This window comes from Cucurbita moschata, unplaced genomic scaffold (assembly GCF_002738365.1).
Source record: "Cucurbita moschata cultivar Rifu unplaced genomic scaffold, Cmos_1.0 Cmo_Scf00051, whole genome shotgun sequence".
NCBI lineage: Eukaryota > Viridiplantae > Streptophyta > Magnoliopsida > Cucurbitales > Cucurbitaceae > Cucurbita > Cucurbita moschata.
The window spans coordinates 733,512-759,265 of record NW_019268567.1 but is presented as its reverse complement, the minus strand read 5'-3'; the positions used below and the strand labels follow the sequence as shown (position 1 = coordinate 759,265).

The 25,754-nt window shown below is 35.0% G+C and overlaps 4 protein-coding genes across 10 annotated transcripts in view; 3 read left to right on the top strand and 1 right to left on the bottom strand.

The window, feature by feature from the left end:
* The first annotated feature begins 6,960 nt into the window (after positions 1 to 6,960).
* Positions 6,961 to 10,622, top strand: LOC111436028 (AP2-like ethylene-responsive transcription factor AIL6). The gene is made up of 8 exons (XM_023073692.1): positions 6,961 to 7,365; positions 7,560 to 7,962; positions 8,046 to 8,128; positions 9,320 to 9,328; positions 9,430 to 9,518; positions 9,604 to 9,677; positions 9,763 to 9,890; positions 9,966 to 10,622. Exons 1-8 carry the CDS (start codon positions 7,206 to 7,208, stop codon positions 10,391 to 10,393), a joined length of 1,374 nt encoding a protein of 457 aa, XP_022929460.1. The 5' UTR covers positions 6,961 to 7,205; the 3' UTR covers positions 10,394 to 10,622.
* Positions 10,623 to 12,277: 1,655 nt separating this feature from the next.
* LOC111436027 (protein ecdysoneless homolog) lies at positions 12,278 to 15,816 on the top strand. Its single transcript, XM_023073691.1, has 5 exons — positions 12,278 to 13,422; positions 13,757 to 14,092; positions 14,307 to 14,440; positions 14,881 to 15,047; positions 15,398 to 15,816. Exons 1-5 carry the CDS (start codon positions 12,278 to 12,280, stop codon positions 15,575 to 15,577), a joined length of 1,962 nt encoding a protein of 653 aa, XP_022929459.1. The 3' UTR covers positions 15,578 to 15,816.
* A 197-nt stretch (positions 15,817 to 16,013) lies between these two features.
* On the bottom strand, positions 16,014 to 21,112 carry LOC111436024 (protein NETWORKED 2D-like). The gene is made up of 2 exons (XM_023073681.1): positions 20,740 to 21,112; positions 16,014 to 20,449 (listed from the first exon to the last, which is right to left on the bottom strand). Exons 1-2 carry the CDS (start codon positions 20,831 to 20,833, stop codon positions 16,215 to 16,217), a joined length of 4,329 nt encoding a protein of 1,442 aa, XP_022929449.1. The 5' UTR covers positions 20,834 to 21,112; the 3' UTR covers positions 16,014 to 16,214.
* Positions 21,113 to 24,615: 3,503 nt separating this feature from the next.
* LOC111436025 (mechanosensitive ion channel protein 2, chloroplastic-like) overlaps positions 24,616 to 25,754 on the top strand; it is an 8,279-nt gene continuing 7,140 nt past the window's right edge. For 3 of the 7 annotated variants that reach the window (XM_023073683.1, XM_023073688.1, XM_023073682.1), the window contains exon 1: positions 24,616 to 24,730. The gene's annotated coding sequence lies outside the window, so the exon portion shown is untranslated. The other 4 variants (XM_023073686.1, XM_023073684.1, XM_023073687.1 and 1 more) reach the window with 2 other exon arrangements.

Sequence of the window (25,754 nt, the reverse complement as noted above, 5' to 3'; positions counted from 1 at the left end):
GTTTATAGAAATTGTGTCTGGAATTTTGTAAATATGAACTAAAATGATGAGTTTGTGAGATTATAAAATTTTTTGAAAGTCAACTGTATAACTTTTTGAAAGTCAAACTATATAACCTCTAGGGGGTTTAGTGATTGATTTTTGGAATTGGGCTTCCTCAATGGGTCTCGAGATACTATTTTTTTTATTATAAATTCATGATCATTCCTTAAATTAGTCAATATGGGACTTTCATCCAACAATATGAATACTAGGTCGAGTGCAATAGACAAGGTGGAGACTGGAAAACGTGGCGCAAAGCTTGGTTCGATGCTCCAAAATGGCCCAATGGTCGATCGATTCGTGCCCAGAACGACACTACTATTAATATCCCTTGTCGTTTCCAAATCACAACTCTTACATCAGCAAGATAGCGATTGTGTAGCATTCATTCTAATCCAGCAAACAAGTGAGCTCTGATAAATTCGGATTTTGCAGACATCGGCGTATACTCGAATCTCAAATCACATTTACAAAAAATGTTCTAGAAAACATAAGCAAGAAAATACGTTTGAAAGCAATTTAAAAGAAAGTAATGTTATAAGCTAAAAGCGATTAGACAATAATAACAGTTTTGCTACCATATAACCCAAGCAAGAAGGAGTGACAACTAGTCACATTCCCTGCCGTACATTTTTCAACTTAAAACATTCATTTTAGTATTTATATTACTCTCAAATAGGTTATTTTGATTTATTATCTTAAATACACTCCTAATTTAATATTTAACCATTTATATAATAAAATAGTGGTTTGGCCCATTATTAAAAGCCCATTTACTAATCTTTTGGGCCACTGCTAGATAATATGGGCTTAAAGCCCAATTTTGATAGCTTGGTCCATATTCAGCCCAATTTCTGGTCTTTTATAATTTTTTCATTACAAATTGATTTTTTATCGATATTTTTATAATTCTAAGACCTCAATATTTATTTATAATTTAATATTTTCTAACACATAAGGTCATAAATAAAAATTAAAAAAATAATTATATGGTGTATGTCAGTGGTCAGATGAAATGGGGAAGAAGTGCACGTGCGTCACCGAATCCTTCGAGATAAATTTGAAATTTTAAAGTGAAACGCACGTGCCTTCAGTCAAAGGTCAAAAGCTCTTTATTTATTATTTTTATTATTATTATTATTAATTATTGTTCTTGTAGCACGCGTCCATATGCCCCCTAATTACACCCTAACCCTGCCCTAATCCCTTGAGATAAGAAGGATGACGTGGAAAAAATTATTCCAGGTCAAATCCAAATCAGAATATTCTTTAAAATATATTAATATCTTTAAATTTTAAAAAAATATATATTAAAAATTAGTTTTGAAATATAAAAAAAATATAAATTTTTTATGTTATAATAAATACACTACTAATAATTTGGTAAATAAAGATGAGCCTACACGTCAGCACATTCATGATTATCTAGAGATGGCCACGTGTTCTCGACGTGGCAAGGTGTAAGGATGATATCTTAATGCAAATATATTGAAGTGTTGTGTATAAAAAGATTACTTACAAAGAGGGGTTTTCACATTCCTTTTGTCTGCTTTTGCCACGTGTTCATACCTATTTTCCACATGCACCAGCTCGGATTCTTTCATGCCGACATTAATCATTTCTTTTTTTCTTTTTTTTTCCACGTTTTAACGCCTAAAGATGATTCATATGGATTTATTGAAATTTATTAACGGAATCCAATCGGTTCGATAAGAGGTAAAACATGTCGAGAATTGAACTCGGTTTTATTAAAGTATGACTCGGGTAGTTTTGTTTTTCGTGAGTTTCACTAAAGCACGACTCTCGGGTACATGTGTTTTTGTGTGAATATGAGATACTTTGAAATAATGTTGGCTGTAAAGTTAATGTATGGATCGAGTATGAGTAAGTTTTAAGTAAACTTTAAAATGAAAATGAAAATGAAAATTTTAATTTTAATTTAGTGTCGGTACTCCGGTAGCATAAGTGTATGTGTTCGTTTTGATCGAACATTCATATTGACATCTAAAATCGGGATCCATTACGTCTACAAAAGTTTTTGTCTATTAAAATTTTGGTCACCTATTACAATTACATTATATCATATCTTTACACGTGTCACGTGTGGATTCGATTGGTTGTGTCAATTGCCATAAATGCTACACTTAACCGCCTAAGATTTTATTTTAAATATTTTGTGTCTAGATACAATGTTGGTTTAACCCGACATAAAACAAATTTAATTTACTTTTATAATTATTGAACTCAAAGTATAAAAATAATATATATATATATATATACATATATATCTCATATTTATATACTATTGTTTTATGTGTAGATTAATATTTATGTTAATTTAATATTAAAAAAATCCTTAAACTTTACAAAATTTCAATAATCTTTATTATTTCTAGAATTAACCTTAAAAATATTTTAGATTTTTTTTTTGAAAGTTTAAACATATTATTTGAAATTTAATGATATTTTTATTAATTTTATTTAATATTTATTTTAATTTTGATTAAACTAACGATAATTATCTAGAATAATATGATAAAATGTGACGTTGGGACTATAAAAATAATTATATAATTAATGTTTACTGTGCATGGTGTTGAGTTAACTAATGATATAATGAGCTCTAAGTTACCAAGGTTATATATTCAAATTTATATAATGTTATTTGACCACAGGTGAAAAAAAGGGTTAAAATAATTAAAATTTACCATAAAATAAAAGCACATGGGCCACCTCTGTAGGGAGATAAAAACAGAGATGTCACAATCAGTAAAAATAAAATAAAACTACTGAGAAATTTCAACCATTTCTCTTTGACTATTGAACATAAAATTATAGAAAATTTTATTTTATAATCTTCAACTTGGCTTTTTTATATATATATATATATATATATATATATATATAAATATACGCGCTCGTTGAACTAAGTTAGGTTAATGGTTTTCACATTTTTCGGTGTCACAAGTTGGGTTGGATTGACAATTTTTTCTGCACCGACTCGAAATTCCATATTGGTTGGATTAGTGACTCGAGCTAACCTAAATTGAGTTCACAACCCAACCCAACCCAACCTAACCTAACTCAACGCTCTATTTTCGGGTTGACTTGACTTGTCATGTTGCTTTTTTTTATTAAAAAAAAAATCCTACTTATAAGTCATGACATATCACGTTAAATATTTTTAATATTTTTATAAAAAGTAGGAGCAGAGTTGGGTTATAACTTTATTTTCGAGTGGGTTGAGTTGAACAAACAAAAAAAAAAAACGTCAACTCACAAACAAAATTGAATTTTTAGCCTCTCATCGATGTTTTCTCTTTAAAACCTTTCAACTTGTGTAGTGTACATATATTCAAAAACTCATCGAAATAAAAGAAAAATACTATATGAATTTAGGGTTACGATTGCAACCTTTTTGACGAGGAAACAAAATTACGATACTAACCTTGTAAGTAGAAAGGGTTAGAAGAGCATTACATGAAAAGGTGGATATGATGAAAAAGTTTAGGGACAGAATTTGGTATTATTTGATAAAATAAGCAATAAATGAATATTGACATTAATATATTGATTATATAATAGAGAAGGGGGTTGTGTAGGTCTATTTACCAACAGCTCCACCCACCTTTGTCTCTATTTCTCTCTCCAATAATATAACACATATACTATGTCCTAATAATTAAACTCCAAATCCAAGCTTAAGGGAAATATTATTTTCATTTTTTAATTATTAATGGAACTTCAATTCAAAACAAATCCCTTATTTTAAACCAAAAATGTGCATTATCAATTTTCTTCTACTATATTATATAATTTTAATTTAAAATAATACTCTTAATCTATTAAAAAAATCTAAAAAATATTAATACTTTTTAAGAAAAAAAAATCATTAACACATTTTATTTTTATAAAAAAAATCAAAAGAAATTTTAAAAAATTATCTGTCAACATTGTAGATTATCTAAATTCTATATCTCATAGATTATTTATAAATATTTTAGTGTTATTTTATAAAGTTTATGAGTATTTTTTAAAAGTAGTATTAATATAATGAAAATTTTAAAAATTTATGAATATTTTTTATTCATAAATAAGTGCTTCGTGTTTTCATTAAAAAAATAATAATAATTAAACTCAAAACATAAGTTTATAAACTTAATTTTTAAAAACTAAATAATCATCAATAATATCTAAATCATAAATAGATTTAAAGTTTTAGATTCATACCTTCCCACGTCCCACGTGATCATATTAAACTTTGGAATAGTACGAATAAATAAAATAAAAATTAATTATCACAGAATTGATTATCGACAAAAAAAAAACCTACAATATAAACATAAAGTAACTAATTTTTTTCACGATCACATCGGAAGATCAAATGGGGTCGGGTCACACACACACACATATATATATATATATATATATATATAAAAGGAAACAAAAATTTGAATGTTTATAGGGTAAGAATTAAGGGGGTACATATTGGTTTAAAAAGGGGAGGATTTGCGGGGAGTGGTGGAGGTGGAAGGTGGAACACAAAACTCACCGTTTAAAGGACCGCCACTTATTTTATTTTATTATTATTATTATTATTATTATTATTATTATTATTATTATTATTATTATTATTATTATTATTATATATGAATATAAAAAATAATAAGAATAATTTTTGGGAGTGCCGAATTACTTGCCATAAAATGGGGGGTGGGGGGAGAAAACGTTGTTTTCACTGTGTTTCCGTCTTTTTCGCTCCCTGGTCTCCAACTTTTTTCAAATAATCAATTTGTTTTTTCTTTTTATTTAAAAATTCATTATAATTTACTCATCATTTCCTTCTTATTGTTTAAATTTTGTAATAATTTTATTTTTTCAAATTCAAATTTGCACTCGATTTTAATTAATTAATTAATTAAATAATAATAAAGTTTACCATTTTATTCCAAGTAAAATTATTTATGGAAAGGAAATTAGAAACTTTTTAACTTTATACCTAATTTAAAATTTATGGAATTAAATCAAGTAACAATAATTTTATCAAAATTTAAGAATTTCCAATAAATTATATATATATTAAAAAAATTAAATATATAGAAATTTAAGAATGAAATTAAAGAGGTGTGGAAAGAATGTTAAAATTGATGGATGAAAAATGTGAGAATTATTTTTTTATATTATAATTCAAATATATATATATATATTTAATAAGCACATGCAATATTAAATTGAAAGCTTGTGGTTTCTGCAATATCTGCCTCCTAATATTCGATTTTTCAAACCAGCTCCGTACTATAAAATAAAATTATTTAAAATAATAAAATATATATATATGAAACCAAATTACAGATTTTACCCCTCGTCCTTTTTCTAGGATTCTCATTCTCTGCTCCTCTCAAATGGGTGAGTTACTATTACTACACATTAGTAAAAGAAGTGTACACGATCGTAAAGATAAAATGACTAAAAAAGGTATTAAAAATTTTTAAATTACTCAATTATAGATACTTAAAACTAAAGCATATGAGTGAAGATAAAACATGTTGAAAAAACTCGTGTTGGTTCGAGGGAGAATGTTTACTCTTAATGTAATTATGTTGCACGAGATGCAGGAGAATATTGGAGTCATCCAGGTATCGAATATGGATTTTAAATTATGGGCATGAGTGATTATATATAATCAAACTCGATTAAATTTAAGAAACGATATTATTTGAATGAAAATAGCGTGACTCGGTAAGATTCTTGGTTGGACAATCTTTGTATACGAGTCATATATGAGTTATGAGAAGAAACAATAATCGTTTTTAACCAATCAAAATCACTTGATTAGTTATTGATTAAATTTTAATCTAATAATATATTTACATTTATTTATTGTTATAATTAGGTGCATTTAATTCCATTTAACATAATTCAAATATTTTTTAAATTATTACGTCATATTCCTATTTTATTTTATTTTTCTTATTTTTCTATTGGTTTATTTACTACAAAAAAAAATTGTACCAATGAAAAATAATAATAATAATAAAATAAAATAAAAAGGTCCACAGAAGTCACACGGACTCACGAGAAGTAATTAAGTCATAAGTAGGTGACGTGCATGCATGACAAGTGGGTGAAATTATCACTTTAATTCATTGGTCAGTTAAGTATATCCTTTAATTTAGTTTAATTTTACTCCTACCAAAAAAGGAAAATATCTCACTATTTTTTACTTTTTCAAAATTATTTCAGTTTATTCCATAATTTCGGGTCTTTATTTTCTGAAAACTGTATTTTTTTTAAATTGAATAATAATTTAAATTTGTATTTTTTGTATTTATCATGTTCAATTAACAAACTTATTTTTAAAATATTTACAAAATAAATATAGACAATTTGACAATAATGTAAATAAAATAAAATATTTATTATTTTTAACGTAGCAATAGCGATGATCCAAATACAAAACTATAGTTTAAAAACAAACCTACCAAAAATAAATTCATTAATTTCATTTATAGCAATGAAATCAAAACCGATAAACGTCAATCGATCGTATGCTCTCGTCAACCTTAAACTCATAATTTAACTTTAAAATAAAAAGAAGAAAACGACAAAATGAGTTCGCCTGACACAAAAAGACTATTAGCCGTGTTTAAGGTAGTTATGAGTCGGGTCGAGTTGAGACATTTTTTAAACTCAACTCAACTCAACGATTCTTAATTTTATGTCACCTGGGTACTGGTCGAGATTAGTGTAATATTTTAATAAATTTGGAGTAAAAATAACTTTAACATGAAATTTTTAAATTTTGTTGCAGTAGCCCGGATGTTTCGCAACCTTCTTTCAGACAAAATTTGTTCATAGTATTTAATTCCGTAAATATTATAATCAGTCTGCCAACTCGAACCGCTTCCCTCTCCCATTATAACCCTCCACCTCCTCCTCCACCTCTTCCAAATGTTCCTCCCTTTCTCTGCATGCATTTTCCTCCCCTGCCTTTCCCCTGCTTCGTGATTCTCGTACTCGCCTCTTCCTGATATGGGATCCCTTCTATTTCAGTAACGCCCCATTTTGAACCCTTCCCTTCTTTTCCTCTGCTTTATAACCCCCTCCTCTGTTCCTCCTCTGCTCCACACAACACCCATTTACAGAGCTTTTAGCAAACAAAAATGGCGCCGCAGCCGCCGACGCCGCCGCCCACCAACTGGCTCTCCTTCTCTCTTTCCCCTATTGAAATGCTTCGCTCTACTGACTCTCCGTTTCTTCCTTATGAGCCACCCTCCACTGCCTCTCCGCACTATCTTTTGGACAGTTTTTACTCCAATAATGGTACTTTTTTTTTTTACTTGCTTTGTGTTTGGTTGCTGAGAAAGTGCTTGAAAGTGATGGTTCTGAAATGGGTTTTGTTTAGTTTTGGATTTTGGTTTCTGCAAACTATTCAAAATTGTTCCTTTTTTTAGTTTCTGGGAAGAAGTCAAATACTTACGAGTTTCGATGTTTTTTGTTTTGTTACTTTGTTTAAGGATGGAGTGGCAGTGCTAATTCTCATCATAATCATGAACCTAAGCTTGAGGATTTCCTCGGTGATTCCTCGCCGATGATGCGATATTCCGACAGCCAAACAGAGACACAAGATTCGTCTTTGACTCATATTTACGACCATGCCTATTTTGGGGACCAACAGGATTTTAAAACCATTGCGGCGTTTCAAGCTTTTTCTGGTAACTCTGGCTCTGAAGTTGATGACTCTGTTTCCATTACCAGAACCCAGATCGCCGCTGCTGAGATCCCCACTGGTGCTCTGTCTCTTGCTGTCGTGCAGAGCTCCGACACGGCGTCGGCTGTTGTCGCTGTCGATTCTGATTCCTCCAAGAAAATCGCTGATACGTTTGGCCAACGAACTTCGATTTATAGAGGAGTCACTAGGTTTGTTCATTCAAATATCTTTTAAATCGCTTGTTTTTGGGTTTTATTGGCGATTTTGTGAAATGGGTGTTGGATTGTTGCAGACATAGATGGACGGGGAGATATGAAGCGCATCTATGGGACAATAGCTGTAGAAGAGAGGGTCAAGCTAGGAAAGGACGACAAGGTTGGTTTGTGTTCTTTCAAAAAGATGTCTTTTTTATTAATGGGTTTTGGCTAAAATTGAAAAAGATGGGGTTTTTATTGATGGGTTTTGTTTAAAATTGAAAAAGAGAAGGGTTTTGTTTAAAATTGAAAAAGAGAAGGGTTTTGCATGCATGAAGAAGAGTTTCAGAGGTTTCTTTAATGGCGGATCTGAAAGAGAAATGAATTATAATGGGTTGATTTGATCGGATGTGCCGCCATTTTGTTTCATTTGTTAAAAGTTGTTTTTTTTTCTGTCTCTTTTGAGTTAATTGATGCGACCCATATCCATATAGCGATTAAAGATGGAGAGGAGTCTGAATCCTCTTCTGAGTTTTTGAACTTTTGCTTTTGCTTTTGCTTTTGCTTTCTTCATCATCCCAACTAGGGTTTGACCAAACCACCATTTCATTCCCTTTTTTTAATCCTTTGGAACCAACCCACTTGCCCTTAATTCCATCCCGTCGATGCGACAAGGATGGGGCTTAGTTAAGTAGAATCGGGGGTCCACGGTTTGAGATCCCATATTGGTTGGGGAGGGGAACAGAGCATTCTTTGTAAGGGTGTGGAAACCTCTCCTTAATAGACGTTGTTTTAAAACCTTGAGGGAAAGCCTAGAAGAGAAAGCTCAAAGATTGACAATATGTATTAGCGGTGGATTTGGGTCATTACAATTGGTATCAAAGCCAGACATGGAACGGTATGCTAGCTAGGACGCTGAGCTTTTAAAGGGGTGGATTGTGAGATCCCATATTGGGTGATAAAAGCGGACAATATCTACTAGCGGTGGGTTTGGGCGGTTACAGACGGGCTGGGTAATGGTTTGCAACTCCCTAGGTTTTGTTTGGTTTGGGAATCCATGAGCAGACTCAAATGGTGTTTAGACTATGCTAAGAAAAATTCGATCGAGGGTATTGGAATTGGGGTTTTAGAAACTACTCGGGTTTAGATGGCTATGTCTTAGTCGACTTGATCCTTCATTTGTAGCCTTCTTCGATGTCCATTATGTATTAACATGAGTAGAGGCTTGACCTCTTTTCGACTACGCTAAAATTCGATCTTTTTTTCGATGTTCGTTTGCCGATTTACTGAGCTGAGATTGTCTGTTTATTGCACGAACTCTGCGGTGCCGTTTTTCGTGCTGGCATTCACATTCCAACCCTTTGTTCTTCAGTTTACTTAGGTATGGAATTTCTTCCCCTTTTTTTACATTGGAAATTACTTGATGTTATGGAACATGTAATATATATATATATATATACGTGTGTGTGTGTGTATGTATAGGTGGATATGATAAGGAGGACAAAGCAGCTAGGGCTTATGATTTGGCAGCTTTGAAGTACTGGGGTCCCACTGCTACCACCAATTTTCCTGTAATATTATTTATATTTATAATATGGTAATTATTTGATAGTTCTTGCTTCGATATCGATGACGTCGTTTCGTTTCGTTTCGTAGGTTTCGAATTACGCCAAAGAATTGGACGAGATGAAACATGTCACGAAGCAAGAGTTTATTGCTTCTTTGCGAAGGTAACTTTCGGGGTATTGTGTTTCTCTTCTCTTGTTTTTAGGCGTTGTCGAGTTTCTCCTTAAAGTTTTTTTGTTTGTACTTCAGAAAGAGCAGTGGTTTCTCGAGGGGTGCGTCGATTTATAGAGGTGTAACTAGGCATCATCAGCAGGGTCGATGGCAGGCGAGAATTGGTCGTGTTGCTGGGAACAAGGATCTATATCTCGGGACGTTTGGTAGGTTTATCTCGGGCCATGTTGCTGCATCGAATGTCGAATGTTTAATACTATAACTTGGTTCTTGTGTTGTAGCTACGGAAGAGGAAGCAGCTGAGGCTTACGACATAGCAGCGATCAAGTTCAGAGGTTTGAATGCTGTGACAAACTTTGAGATGAGTCGTTACGACGTGGAAGCTATTGCAAAGAGCGCGTTGCCGATCGGGGGAGCAGCGAAGAGGCTGAAGCTTTGCCTGGAAGCCGAGCAGAAACCGATTTTGAATCATGATCAAGCAATCCAGTGCAGCAATGGAACCAACAATATGAACTTAGGCACTGCCATCCCGTCCATCCCGTGCGGAATTCCATACGATACCGCAGCCATGCTGTATCACCATAATTACTATCATCTTCAGCCTAACGCGATCGGTTCCTCGGAGTCGACCAGCCCAGCCATTGCAGCTCCGGTGACTTTGGGACCTCAAGCAGCCGAGTTTTTTGTTTGGCCTCACCAGTCGTATTAGATCTTCCTTGTTTAGTGATAGATTGATGCAAATGCATGCAGCTGAGCTAACATTAGGACCCGACTAGTTTGTCGTCGCTGTTCGGGTGACTCGGATTTATATCCGAAATCATGTAGTTCAACTCTTAACCCCTCTTTGTAGGAAGAAAGCAAAGAAAGAGGTGTGGAGGGTCTTTTTGGTATGGAAACTAAACTGGAAGTTGAATTTTGTAAAGTTTAGTGCTCCCTTTGAATATGGTTAGCCATGGCTCACCTTGTCCAAGCCCAATCTGTGGCAAAGTTGTGGCCATAGGGTCGTTTTACTTCAGTTGTCTCATTCATATATGAAATTAAGGTTACGAGAGTATGTTGAAAGTTCGGTTCGGTTGGACTGGATTAAAAACTTGTTTCTTCAGTTGTCTCATTCATATATTAAATTAGGATTACGAGGGTATGTTGAGAGTTCGATTGAGCTGAACTGGATTAAAAATCTGTCTCTTTGGTTGTCTCAATCATATATGAAATTAGGGTTACGAGAGTACGTTGAGAGTTCGATTGGACTAAACTGGATTAAAAGTATGTCTCTTAAGTTGTCTCATTCATATATGAAATCTCTATCTCTTCGATTGTCTCGTTCATGTATGAAATCAGTGTCACCACGTTCTTTCACCTTACTTCATGTTGTTACATTTATCACCATTTCGCTCTCTCATCTATGCTACACAAACCTTTTGCTTTACTGTCGTCTCCCTCTAAAACATTATGTCTCCTTTCTCTCTCCTCTTTTCCTATGTTTTTTTCGATCTCTCATTGCATTTTTATTGATCTAAATTTCTATCATTCGTTTTTTTGTTACTGTTTTGCAGTGGAGGTATTACGAGTAAGTTGGTAACATGTGCAAGAAGTTGGACCTCACAAAAGGACATAAAATGTGGGTAGCTAGTACAGAAGAAGCGGGAACCATAATTCTCTTACGTTTCCGACCTTGGGAATTGGTTCTTGCTCTTCAACCTTCGATCGGTGAAAAAACAACTGAGTTTTTGAGAAAATTGTCTATATTAAGTCAATAATTTTGAATTACTGTTATATTATTATTTTTTTTTTTTAATTTACCACTAGCCCATGAAGGCTAAAAGAATGGCTTTCTTCGGCATCGTTTTAACCGAAGTTTGCCCATATTTTTGATCCCTCTGATCCTGTTCTTGATCCAATGTGGAGACAAGGTCTATGAATCGAACCTCTCTCTTTAGTTAGAAAGAAGATCTTTTGTCTCGAGCTTCGCTTTTTCATGTGCTATGAAATCCTAAACAAAGCGAACCCCTTCTTTCTAGGTCTTGGTCAGGAAGATGCAGATAAAACGCCAATAGCCTGATACGGCATAAGCTTTAAAAGAAGAGAGCTATCAATCATTAGAAATTTGTCTCTCTCTCTTCCGAAACGAAACAAAATCCGTCAATTACACATTCATAATGAATAATATGTCACAAAGATATTAACGATGCACTAATATTAAACTAAAACTAAATTATAAAAAATCTCGATTAAAAAATATTCATGAATTTTTCAAGTAATATTTAATTATAATTTTATTTCATAAATTTTAAAATGAGTGTATTTGGTTCAATATCAAAATTTTATTTTATAAATTTTAAAATTTGTGTTAGTGCTTATATTTACTTCAATTTTATATTTAATATTTTGAATTTTGTATATAAATAAAGTCAAAATTTTAAAAAATTAATTGCTGCACATATTAATTTTAATTTTTTTATTTATAGAAATTTAATAAAAAAATAAGAAAAAAGAATTAAAAATAAATAAATAAATATCCAATTTAGCGTCTCGGAAACCATATTTGAATGTTTCAGAAGCAGCTGCGAAGTTCGCGAAGTTCAGAGAGATTTCAATGGCGACGGGCCCTTTTTGTTCTTCATCCATTTTCAATCAGAGCAGCTCCAGGCTCCCTGATGATACCGTTTTCTACGCCATATTTCCCGACGCCTCTCTGAGCTCCGGCAATGCCGCCGAGGTAGCCTCCATCCTCCAATCCCTTCACCTTCAAATCATAAACTCCATCTCTTCATTCACCTCCAACTACATATGGCAGCATGAAGCCTTTTCTCTCTCACCTTCTTCCATCCTCAAATCCCCCTGCGTCTGTTCCACCCACCTTCCACACCTTCACGGGAAGCTTCGCTTCGGCGACAACCTTGAAGACGAATGGTTCACTGTGTTTCTTCTTTTTCACATTTCCAAATGTTTTACTTCTCTTTCAATCCGAGTTTGGGACACGGACGGTGAATTTCTGCTTATCGAGGCAGCATTCCATATCCCTAGATGGATTAACCCTGAGAATAGTCTCAATCGTGTCTTTATCCGCAATGGTAGCCTCCATATTGTACCAAAACACCGGTTACCGGATCCTAATTTGTTTGATTCGCTTAAGTTCTTGGTGGACTTTGATCAGGAATCTAGGGCGTCTGAGTCGGTTCAGCTGGCTGTGAAGAAAAAGATTTCGGATTATCCCCGGCGAGGCGAGATGAACATGCACAAAGCTAGGGTTAGGGTTCCTGTATCAGTTGCTCAGGTGTTGAAACATGAACCCTGCTTGATTTCGCTGGCAGTTGAGGGGTTTTACGATCGTGACATAGACACCATGAAATTCGCCGCAAAAATGGAGAAGTTTTTGGGAAGAGGAAGAGAAGAAGAATTGGTATGCGTGTCCGTTAAGATGTCGAAGGCCATGTTTGCACAGTTGATGCAGCAGAATTTTCAGGCGCCCAAATGTTATCCGATGCCCAATAGGACCAATGCTTCAATACACACGGAAGCTGAATTGGGAATGAAGATAGCATGCGGATTTGAGATGATATATCAACTAAGAAGACAAGAAGGGTCTGAAGGGAAAAGCCAGACATGGGAGGCGTTTAAGGAGAGTCTAGAAAGTAGCGGATACTTCCAAGGTTTACTTCCGGGTTCAAAGGAGCATGGGAGGTTGATGAAGAATGCGGAGGAATATTACAAGAATAGTGAACTCTTTTCAAGAACTAGGTACTTATACTTTTCTCACTGTTGAAATTTCCCATATTGAAGCTTTTATTATATAGATTCAGCAGACTAACCCTGTTAACTTAGTTCGTCTGTAGTACAACCCTTGTGTTATGTCATTTGAAATTGGAATTTTGAAGTCCTAGCATTCATGATTCCATATTAAATTGGGATTGAATAACAGCCCAACAATGACTGCATTTGATTTATAATTGTAGTTCTTCAGATTAATCACATGAATTCCGGAACATGACGATTGTTTCTATCTTTGTCTAGTAAAGTTTTCCTGAGTTGTTTGTTTTTATAGTACACACTGAGAAGTTCCTATATGTTGCAGTAACACGATGAGTGCTCCAGTAAGACGCATAGATGAGATCCTTGCTTCTCCTTATTCAGTGGAAGATTTCAAGGGTCCGGATGTTCCTCCTTCTGATGATGATTCTTGGCTTTATAATGGGGATGATGAATTGAATGCAGCCCTCTTAGAGAGACAGAAGGAAATGGAAATTTCTAATTCTGAATTTAACGAGAAGCAGAAATCTAAAAAGGAGCAAGTTGATCCATCATCCAGCTATAGTATGGACGAGCCTGATCTAGGTGATATATCAAAATCCATGCAGAAATTCGTCAAAAAATTATCAAGCTTTCAGGGAGTAGAGGTGTCCGATAACAGGTAAGCTACATATAAAGGAATCAAACTAATAGTTTTCACATAATAACTGCAAAGCCACTGGTTATGGTTGTTCTTTTTATTTTGTGATTTTCCTTTCATAACATCACGCACAATGGCACAAGTTTAATTCTATATTTGGGAATGCTACAAGTTTGATAATCTCATATCCATATGTTGATCTATTAAAATATAATACAACCCTTTATGTTTAAAGGGAGCCAGAAGATGTGAACATCGATGTAGATCGCTTTATCAAAGAGATGGAATCAGTGATGAGCCATCACGCATCCATGGAGACTTCTACTGATGTTGAAAATGAAGATGAATCCTCTTCTGATTTGGATTTTGGTAAATGAAATTCTACCTTTCACAAACATTATTAAGTTTTGGCCGGGTTTATTATCTTTCAGTTCATAAGTCAAAATGCTATAACCTGGAAGAACCCTCCATGCTTTTGTTTGATTTTATTTTAATTTATTTCCTAGGTAGCTCTACCATTTAACACTGTCTATATTTACTTTTGTGCATTCTTTTATTTAACACTGGATTTTGTTTAAAGGGTTTTCATGAAGTTTATGATTCGGACTATTTTAAAATATTTCAATATCCCTAACTGGATTGCAAGTTTTTCTACCATGCCTTGCAGTCTTGCTGCTGAGGAATTCCTTAACCCTGTTTTTCATGCCGAGCAGAATTTTTGATGTCTTCAGTCAAATTATTTCTGATTAGAAAAGAGGTTCTGATGGATTCCTCAAATCATTAAGTTGCCATTGTTGTTTGCTTTTCAGATGAATCTCAAGATGATGAGAGTGATGGTGCCGCAGATACTAATAATGTAGATGGAGAGAATATGTTCATGGAATCTTATTCAGATGCTTTGGGTGAAGAATTGAAGAGTAGTACTCTCCAGAAAAGTTTTTATCGTGCTAGTGGAGAAGCTTCCCAGAAAGATGAGGTACTTTTCTTTCTTCTTTGTGCATGATGCTGCAAATTCCTTGTTTTTTCTGACTTCCATTCATCTGGGACTCTTCTTAACTCTGACCTTTCTAAGAATGGCCCTATGAATAGCTATTCTTTCTTCTTTTTAGATTTTTGTTTCACCCTCTCAATTGATAACACAATGAAACTGTTTAATGAGAAGAGCTTGTTTTTCTTTTGTCATGACACAATCGTATGTGGGGCTGTATGATCAACGATATGCTGTTGGGTGGCAAATGTCTTTTATTTACAATTTGATTATAATTTGTGATGTCTTGGTTTATTATTTGTGTACGTCTCACATTTTCGTCTTAAAAAAAATTGTAGGGAACATCACATACCACTGACCATATGGAGGAGGATTTCACCCCTGTTGATGTGGACGTGAACCTTGTAAAGAGCTTTCTTGATTCCTTTTCATCACAAGAAGGACTGCCTGGTCCTGCATCTAACCTTCTTGGACTCATGGGTATAAAGCTTCCGAGAGATGGTGACAAAGGCAAATGAACTGCTAATTTTGTCTTTATATAAATTACTGAACAAAATGCAGGGTTGGTGATCTTTGTAAACTCTACAACTGAACTTTTCCCTTCCACCACATTTTAGCCTGCTTAGAGCTTTTAGATTATTGTTTAAAACATAGATCAAAATATGAATCACTTGGCGTTGAGATTTGAAAATGGTGTTTGTATGTGTTATTATTCTTTTAACGGTCAATGGAAATTAGCATCGCAGAAGGAACAAAATCAGAGCCTTGCCTCTAACATTAGTTGGAAATAGAGGAGCCTCTAATTGTGTGAAGAACCAATCGCCATTTGCAGGTATATCTTCTGCAATTCTTATAGTGTGAACCACCAGTGTCTTGATTTACCAGTCTCTAGAATTTGAGTTTGAGTGGTGCTGTTCCTTAAAGATTTGATAACCGATTTACCAAGATTCCAAATTGAAATAATAAAACTTCTCCCATCATTCACAACTGATATGTAGCACAGAATTAAAGGCATATGTTTTTTCCAAAATAGCTCACAAATGTCTACGAAAATCTCACTTCTGCCAAATAATACAGACCAAAAGAATCTGAAAAGTAGGACTAAACAGCATTCCAAGATTCCAACACAAAGAAATTAAGGTAGGCTCATATAATTTACAGAGGAGTTCCTGTTCTCAAAGCATGATACTTCTTTTGCATTACAGGTGCCATCCCAGAGAAGATTGATTGCTTTTGCTTCTTCTGTTTGACGCCGAATATGAATGACCGTAGAGGAATTCTGTTTCGGCTCTCTGAGTGTCTCAGCTGTGGAGTTTCCTGTGCCTTTGACCCAGAAAGTTTGAACTCCTCGTCCAACTTTGACAGGTTGGTCTCTACCTTATGTTGAAGAGTTGCTATGTGATCTAAAGCTGCTTGCAATTCATCAGCAACTTTATTATTCTCTTGTTTCATATTCAAAACCTCCCCTTGAAACTTTGCAGCTTGATAGCTTGTGAATGAGAAATCGTCTTCCTCGGCACTCGCCTTCAATCCTGCTGTTATTTCTTCTTGGATGTTGCACAATGATGAAAATCTTGTCTGCAGCTCCTCCTTCAATGCTGCACTTTTATCTGACCAGACGGTAAGTTCAGTCTGTATCTCCCTCAGGTGTTTGTACAATGGCCGTGCTTCTGATTTCAAGGAGTACTTTCCAATGCCACTCTCATCCATCTTCTTTCCTTTTTCATGAAGTTTTGCTACTTCCAATTTTAAATCCTGTATCCTAGTTTCAAATTTCTGTATTTGATGGAAAGAAGCGCTGAAGTTCAACCAGAAATCTAAGTTCTCTTCCAAAAGTTCGTCAATCTTCATCCGGAGTCTTTCTTCAATCTCTGATGTAGTGGCTGGTTCTTGAACTAGAAGTTTGCTGAAGTCTAATCCTGATTCATGGGAGATTTCACGTGTCAGTACTTTGGACCGAGCTGGGTCGCCCCCTGTTATCATGGGTTTGACATTTTGATCATCCGATGTGCTTGAGGTTTCCTGGTTGTCTGAAGCACTAAAATCTAACGATTGTGTGCTTAGATCCATTGATTCCTTGCTTTCATAGAAACATTTCTGCAGAAGATTCAATTTATGGTGCAAGGATCTGATTTCTTGATCCTTCAATGCATTTGAAGTTTTTAACTCATGTAGCTGCTTTGATGTTTGAAGATGGTGATCACGATGTTTTTCATCCATTTCACTGAGCTTCTTCTTGGCATCCTTGAAATTTCGAAGAGTTGTAGTGTACTCTGTTAAGAGGGCTTTTTCTTTGCCTTCTATTCCACTCATGAACAACTGCTGCCAATTTGGCTCATCTACTTTATCCACTACTTTCTCTTCTTGCTCTGTGCGAACTGCCTCTGGAAAAGTCTTCTCTTCTTTGTTTTGCTCTTTCATCGCATCCTCTGTTTTCTCTGAAGGGTGTCCTAGATTTTCCTGTTTGTGGATTTCTCCAACTTGACTTGTCGGAGTACCATTTCCATCACCTTCTGAATACTTGGCCTTGGTTTGAACCACTTCTACTGGATTTCCAACAGAACCATCACCGTCATTTTTCTGGGGATTATCCTCAGTATACACTGACAAGGCTAGAACGGTTCCATTCTGGCTCTTGGTAGTGTTTTCTGGATAAGATTTCTCGCAACTACCTTCTGAACTCTGTGAAGTATCCTGGGTTTGAACAATTTCTACTTGACCTCTAGAAGTGACATTCACATCAGCTTCCTCACAACCACGCTCTGAATACTGTAAGTTAGCCTCGGTCTGAGCAACCATTTCAGGATTTCTTGCAGAACCATAAGTATCATTGTTATCGGGTTTGCCTTCAGTACTTAGTGACAAGGTTTGAACAATTACCTCTCGACTTTTGGAAGCAGCATCTGCATTGGATTGCTCGTTACTACCTTTTGAACTCTGTGATTTATCCCTAGTATCAGCAACTTCTACTAGACTTCTAGAAGTGGCATCAACATCAAGTTTCTTAGAACTGCTTTCTAAATTTGGAGGATCCACCTGGGTTGGATCATCCTTCTCTTGATTTATGAGCTTACCACTTGCATCAGCTTTCTCAGATTTACCTTCGAAACTCTGTGATTCCTCTTCTTTAGGGGTTTGCATATTTGATGATTTCATTTGAATGTCTGGTTCTTTGTTTTGCCTCAAATCCGTTGGCTGACATGCTTCATCTGATCCCATTTGGTTTGGATCATCAGAACCCTCATGAGCTTTCAACTTTTTGTCGGGCTGGTTGAGCTCTGTATGTGCTCCATTTGCATCTTGGTTTAAACCAGGAACTTCCTCTAGTTGTTTGAGCTCTATACGTGCTCCACTTGTACCTTGCGTTACACCATGAAGTTCGTCTGGCTGTTTGAGTTCTGTATCTGCTCCAATTGCATCTTGCTTTACACCAGGGAGTTCCTCTGGCTGTTTGAGTTCTGTATATGCTCCAAGTGCACCTTGCTTTACACCAGGGAGTTCCTCTGGCTGTTTGAGTTCTGTATGTGCTCCAAGTGCACCTTGCTTTACAACAGGGGGTTCCTCTGGCTGTTTGAGTTCTGTATGTGCTCCAAGTGCACCTTGCTTTACGCCAGGGAGTTCCTCTGGCTGTTTGAGTTCTGTATGTGCTCCAAGTGCACCTTGCTTTACGCCAGGGAGTTCCTCTGGCTGTTTGAGTTCTGTATGTGCTCCAAGTGCACCTTGCTTTACGCCAGGGAGTTCCTCTGGCTGTTTGAGTTCTGTATGTGCTCCAAGTGCACCTTGCTTTACGCCAGGGAGTTCCTCTGGCTGTTTGAGTTCTGTATGTGCTCCAAGTGCACCTTGCTTTATCCCAGGGAGTTCCTCTGGCTGTTTGAGTTCTGTATGTGCTCCAAGTGCACCTTGCTTTACACCAGGGAGTTCCTCTGGCTGTTTGAGTTCTGTATGTGCTCCAAGTGCACCTTGCTTTACACCAGGGAGTTCCTCTGGCTGTTTGAGTTCTGTATGTGCTCCAATTACACCTTGCTTGACACCAGGGAGTTCCTCTGGCTGTTCGAGCTGCACCGTGCTTATTGAAGATTTTGGCTCAAGCTCCTCATCTTGCTGTATGGTAGGCAATTTAACAGAAAGATGATCTAGATTACAATGTACCTCAATAATTTGAGATTGGAAATTGCTTTTCTCATTCTCAATCTTTTTGTTCAGATTCTGAATCCCACCCAGTTTTTCCTCCATTTCTTTTAGCTTCTGTTGCAAATTGTTCTTTCCATCAATTATTGATGCCTTGTCGTCTTCCAAGATTTGTATGTGTGTTTGGAGTTCATCGGTTTCTGATCTTAACTCCTTGATGAGTGCGGTCTGCGAAGACAACGCGATTTCTAAGCTGATCACCTTGTCTACAAGCTCATCAATCTTCTCTGCCATTTCTGTTATGGTAAGACATGTACTGGCCTCCAACTCCTCCTTGATTTGTTGGCGTAATTCCTCTGCTCTCTTTTTCTCTTCTGCTGCACTGTCAACTTCTTTATTCAATTGGTCAGGTACTTCTCTTTGCCGTGCAGGTTCGTTCTTCGCAAGCGACTTATCCTGGCTCGATTCTTCACCTTGAAGCCCACCTTTGAGAGAATCCAATCTCTCTCTCGCTTCTCTAACTCTTGTAGACTCTATTCTTGCTTCCTCAGCTGATCTCTCCTGTTTCTCATGCAGCTGAGCCAATGATTCTTGGCAGGACTTTAAAGCCGCATTCGCCATCAAAGTACGGGCCTCGTTGTCCTCAATCAGCATTCCTTCACCATACTCATCTTGTAAGTTGAAAACTCTGTCTTGCATCTCTTTGATCTGATTCTCAATCTCCCAATACCTTGCAAGCGAGCCTTCATAAGAGCTCTTCACGAATTCCTTCTCAGTTTGAAGTGTCAAAATCTGTTTCTGCAGTTTGTCAATCTCATTAAGTGCCTCTTGTTTGCTCAAACCAGATTTGGCAACTGACGAAGCTGCAGTTCCCTGTTTCGCATTCTTTTTCGACTTCAACTTCTTGGTCGCTGTTGTTATGACAGTCTTCATATCAACCGGATCCTTGGGGACTTGTGGGATGTTTCCTCTGGACATAGCAGGTTGCTTCTTAGGGAACTTAGGCATGGCTTCTTCATCTTCCTCATCCATTGAAAACTGAACTTGCTCCGGAAAAACCGAAGCGATCGTGTTGTTTGCGTTCTGCAGCTCAGTCGAAATGTGATCGTAGCGCTCAGCCAATGCTCTATAAGCTCTGTAAGATTCCTCCACAAAGTTTATCAGCTCTGGTCTCTTTTTATAATACATTTCAGCTCTCCTCGCAAATGAATCTCCATCTTCTTCTATCAGCTTCAGAGCATATTGGACCTTTTCCTCCATATCTGCAATTTCCAGAAACTCTCATTCCTCCATGATTTCTATTACCCAAACTAGAATCGATCTGGGTATTGATCTTGTGATCTTATTTAGCAAGGTTTCAGAACAAAGATCTTAGAACACCCCCACCTCGATCTTACCCAAGAGAAGAAAACCATACAATTCATATTGGAAATGAAATCACAGAGAAAAACAAGAAACCCCAGATGAACATTCAAGTTTCCAACCCAAAAACATTCAAGTTCTGATTGATGTTTTAGAAAGAAAAGGTAAAAGAGAAGGGAGTGGGATGAACCTATAAGATTTTGCTCCATCCATTTTGACTGCTTGGTTCTGATGTGGCTTGCCCACCACCATGAATAAGCATTGCTTGCAGCTCTCTGCAACATTGTCGATGGTTTCTGAGGGATTTTCCTATCCTAAATTGGCTTCTCTCTCTAATCCTCGAACCTCCCCCGAGTTTTTACTGTTCTGTTCTGTTCTGTTCTGTTCTGTTCTGCTCTGTTGTGTTCTTTGGGTTTGATTGTCATTCTCTCTCTAGGGGAAGAGAGAAGACATGGAATTGGCTGGAAACCCTTTGATGGAGCAGAAAACAATGGAAGAACAGAGACCCCTGTGGAGAGAGATGGGAGAGAATCAGAAAGAGAGAGAGAGAGAGAGAGACGAAAGTTGAATGAAAATGGAATGTAGAAAGCAATCATCTCTCTTACTAAATATGAGATCATGGAGGAGAGGAAACTTCGCTACAATAACGTGTTTTTTAAATAACAATAATTAAAATAAAATCAATTTAAGATCTGTCCTCTCTGGCCCAAATTATTCTCACTTAAGGAAATAATTTTTAACCAAGGTTTTATTTATTTATATTTATTTCGTTTTAATTCAATCTTTATATACTTTTTTTTCTTTAATTTTGATAAATGTTAGGTAAGATATCTAATTTTCAACCTCAAAAAAGTAATACCTATCTCTTTATTGTTCGTGTGTAGAATATTTATAGTTTTTGTTTAAATCTCCGAATATATTGTTGGCACTATTTAAAAATCGATAATTTTTATTACTTATTTGAAATATATGATACGCTTTCTTTGAACGTGATTATGTTAGGGATATTGGTGGGTTTTATTAGGTGGGTTATGATATTTTTTTTAGGTTAAACTCAATTTTTCGGTAGTATTTTATTTTATTTTTATTTTTTACTCTAGCAACTTTCTACTACTCTTCCGGTAATGATTAGTTCAACTTGTTTGAGTCATTTATTAGAATATTTGTTTTTAATAAAAATTAAATGCTAGTTATTTTTAAATATTTAATTAATATTTGTGATTTAATTTTAATATATATTTTGAAATTTTAAATTCTACGGTCTGGCTGTTAATTGATTGGTCGTAGGTTCGAATCCTACGAATCCTACTTGGAGAGATTTGATTCATTCGGAATTCTATATATATATTTTAAAATTAACAATTTTGTTTTCGATTTAACGGTTAGAAAATAACATCAACTAATTTAAATTATAATTTTAAATTATAATTTTTTTTATAGGAATGAGCAATAAAAATAAATCATTTGTACTAAAGTAGTTGTTTAGCTATAATTCTTTTTAATATTTTTTTATGTCCAAACAAAAATGCACACGTGGCACTTTAACAATACAGCCACTTGCCAGCGTGGAATTTACGGGACTCCCTTTTTTCTCTTGCCTTTTGAGTTATTAACCCATTTTTTTTAAAATTTAAATTATTTGTTTTTATGGACGTTGAATTCCAAGTGAAACCCTCTGGAAAGAAATAAAAATAATAATTAAAAGAAAAAAGCTGTTAAAATGACATGGCGGTGTCGATTTTTCTGTCACCGACCTCTCAAAAAGCTAAAAACACGTCTTTGATTTATTTAATATTATTTTAAAATTACTTATGGTTTAAGAAAACAAATGTTCTTATGGTTCCTAAGAAGCTCCTTTGTCGGTTTCTGTTACGGGCGCCTCATCCACATGGGGGTGCCCAAATCAAATCATATTTACAGGTATTTCCGTTATTTTTTTGGATATTTCTAAATGTTACAAAATTTTTAATTTTTTTTTAATATCCTAAATGATAGCCATCGGGTACCGTTCTATATGATCTTCTCCTGTCTACTTTTGTTGTTTTTAAAGTCAGATAATGAGTCGAACTTTTGATCGACTTGGAAACATGACCAATTCTCGACTTCTAAGAAAGTAATCTAAGCCGAGGGGAAGGAACAATTCATTTACTTCTCCCACGTGCATACTAAATTATAATGTTGATATGGTTGTATCCTTAAACTTTAATTTGCACATTGAATACCTCATCAAAATTCTAAAATTATTATAATTGCTCTATTATTATATCTATTTTAATGAACGGGTGAAAATAGATATTATCATTTTTTTTAAATTATAAAAGTTGTTCACCCGAGATTTTTCAAAGAAAATTTGTCCGTGGAGTTGAATTAAATGGTTTATGCAAGTTTGATACGATATTGATTCTCTTTTGGAAGTGCAAGAGTGTTGTTGTTGATGTTCGAACAACTTTGATCATGAAGAAACGTTCCATCCTTCAATGGTTAGAATCTCATGAATTCTCTCTAAGATCTTAATGTATAAACTACCATGGATGTGTGGGCGCTTTGGGCTTGGATGGGCCTTGGGCCTAATAAACTACCATGGAGTGTGGGCGCTTTGGGCTTGGATGGGCCTTGGGCCTAATAAACTACCATGGATGTGTGGGCGCTTTGGGCTTGGATGAGCCTTGTGCCTAATAAACTACCATGGATGTGTGGGCGCTTTGGGCTTGGATGGGCCTTGTGCCTAATAAACTACCATGGATGTGTGGGCGCTTTGGGCTTGGATGGCCTTGGGCCTAATAAACTACCATGAATGTGTGGGCGCTTTGGGCTTGGATGGGCCTTGGGCCTAATAAACTACCATGAATGTGTGGGCGCTTTGGGCTTGGATGGGCCTTGGGCCTAATAAACGACCATGAATGTGTGGGCGCTTTGGGCTTGGATGGGCCTTGGGCCTAATAAACTACCATGGATGTGTGGGCGCTTTGGGCTTGGATGGGCCTTGGGCCTAGTTCTTATTGGAGTCGAATCATTTAACGAGTCTATTTCCTTGAGTTTAATTGAACACGTGTCTAAATATCATGACCCAATTGAATCATAGCAGCTTTTTCGATCAAAACAGTCATGATTAAGATACGAGTTCGGTAATTTTTTCTTCAATTTTACTTTGGAAAATATGTCATTTTATTAATCTAAATTTTAATAATTAATATTTGTGAAAATATTAAAAAATGTGTGAATATTTCATTTGTGGTTGAAAATTGAAAATTATATTTATTATATATATATATATATATATATTTAAAAATATTGTTACAAATCCATTATAATTAGTTTAGGATTTAATAAAACACGTTAGAAGTTCATATCTCGATTTCGTGTTGTCTGATTAAAGCATGATTTCTAACTGTTCATAAAATTTTTGTAATTCAAACAGGATAACTGTCAATAGAGTCTCAAGAACTTCCAAAGAAGTGCACATTTCAGTTCGTGAATATACGATTGAGTTCAAGATGAAAAACGTTTCTTCAAGATCATTCAATATTAAAAAATATTACAAATTTAATATCATTTCCCTAAATTTTTACCCTCTATTATTTTTAATAATATATAAATATAATCCACGAAAACAAAATACCGTCAACCATATTATTTTCATCAACGTATAGAAATCTCATAAATTATCTCCAAACTTTTTAATATTATTTTTGAAAGATTATTTTTATTTTTTTAATATATTTTTGAAACGTAATATAATAAACGTATTTTTTTAATTTTTTTTTATAAGGTACTTTTGAAACAAAATATTAACTATTTTAGTCGGGAGAACAGTTTTTTTTTTTTTTTTTTTTTTGGGTAAAAGTTGAGAGTATAGTCTGAGTTTGTGGTTAAAACCGTGTTATTAAATATGTGTTTATATTTACTATTATTTATTTTAAAAAATTTATTAATATAAAAAATTTAGACATTTAAAATGGATGAAATTCTTATTTATTAATTTATATATATATATATATATAAAAATAGAATTTAGCAGCCCAAAATCCATTTTGAAAAGTGGGTCCCATTCTTTTTCTTTTCCTTTCTTTTTCTTCCCACCTACGCATGAACGTCTAAAAGAACAGAAGAAACAGAGACGGCGCCTCGATTGGAAGCTCTACAGCTTTGGGCATCAACAAAATTTGATTCCATTTCTGTAGGTAACATCTTAAGCCTTCAATCCTAGATTTCCTGTTCTGCCAATCTCAACTTTGGCGTTCTTCTCTTGTTCTTTGTTTTTGTTTTTGTTTTCTTATTCCACCACCGTCCTCGTTATCATCGCGAGTTTTTAGATGTTCGTCGATTACTCAATTTGAGATCTATTGCATGTTATAATCTGTATGTTTGGATTCTGCTCAAACGCTTGAGATTATGTTTCCTTTTGTTCTACCGTTTTGACTTTTTTTTTTTTCTTCAGAAGATACTGTTCGTAGGATTCTAATCCGCGATTGAGTCTTGATCTGAATGTTAGGGTTTGGAGAAAAAAATGTTGCGGTTTTTGGTTGAGTTATTGTTTTCGTTTATTAATTCACTTTGACCTTTTTTATTATCATGATGCTTAAATCGAGGATACATTAAGTTTCGTACTTTGGTTGGCGCTTTGTACGGGCTAATATTTTTTTCTCTCTTTTTGGTGAGAAACCGAGTTTTCATTGAGGAATGCTATAAAAAAGCCGGAAAATGAATTTCAATCCAAAGGAATTAACTGAAGCTGAGAATTACAAAATGACGATTTTTCCCCAAAAGACGCATTAAACTTCTTTGTGTCTCCATCCTTCTGAAAATTATACTATTCCTCTGAAGCCACTCTCCACGAGAACGATTCTGCCACAAGGCTCTTCCTTGATCATGAAATGGAAAGTTTATCATAATGTCCTCCAACATAGAGCAACAGGGTACAAACAAACTTAAAAATCTATTACGTGCCACATCAATCCCAAACACCTTAAAAATCTGACTCCTCAGGGTATAAGCAAACTGCGATCTCAAAAAAGATGATTGAGATCCTCCTCTTGTCGACGACAAATGAAACGTCACTGCAGATGCAAAACTAAGGAAGAAAATTGCTAGTTGCAAACCTGGGTGTTTACTCTACCATGTAAGACTTGCTAAGCAAATAACCTCACTTTTTTTAGGGACTTTGACCTTCCAAAGAGAGAGAGAGAAAAAAAAAAAAAAAAAAAC

Excerpts from the sequence above, each read along its gene's own strand:
- LOC111436028 (XM_023073692.1), top strand. The coding sequence starts at position 7,206 with ATGGCGCCGCAGCCGCCGACGCCGCCGCCCACCAACTGGCTCTCCTTC. Across the intron at positions 7,963-8,045 it reads ATTTATAGAGGAGTCACTAG|ACATAGATGGACGGGGAGAT; the intron begins GTTTGTTCATTC and ends GGATTGTTGCAG. Across the intron at positions 9,678-9,762 it reads TTTATTGCTTCTTTGCGAAG|AAAGAGCAGTGGTTTCTCGA; the intron begins GTAACTTTCGGG and ends TTTGTACTTCAG.
- LOC111436024 (XM_023073681.1), bottom strand. The coding sequence starts at position 20,833 with ATGTTGCAGAGAGCTGCAAGCAATGCTTATTCATGGTGGTGGGCAAGC. Across the intron at positions 20,450-20,739 it reads GATGGAGCAAAATCTTATAG|ATATGGAGGAAAAGGTCCAA; the intron begins GTTCATCCCACT and ends TGGAAATTGCAG.
- LOC111436027 (XM_023073691.1), top strand. The coding sequence starts at position 12,278 with ATGGCGACGGGCCCTTTTTGTTCTTCATCCATTTTCAATCAGAGCAGC. Across the intron at positions 13,423-13,756 it reads GAACTCTTTTCAAGAACTAG|TAACACGATGAGTGCTCCAG; the intron begins GTACTTATACTT and ends TATATGTTGCAG. Across the intron at positions 14,441-14,880 it reads CTCTTCTGATTTGGATTTTG|ATGAATCTCAAGATGATGAG; the intron begins GTAAATGAAATT and ends TTTGCTTTTCAG.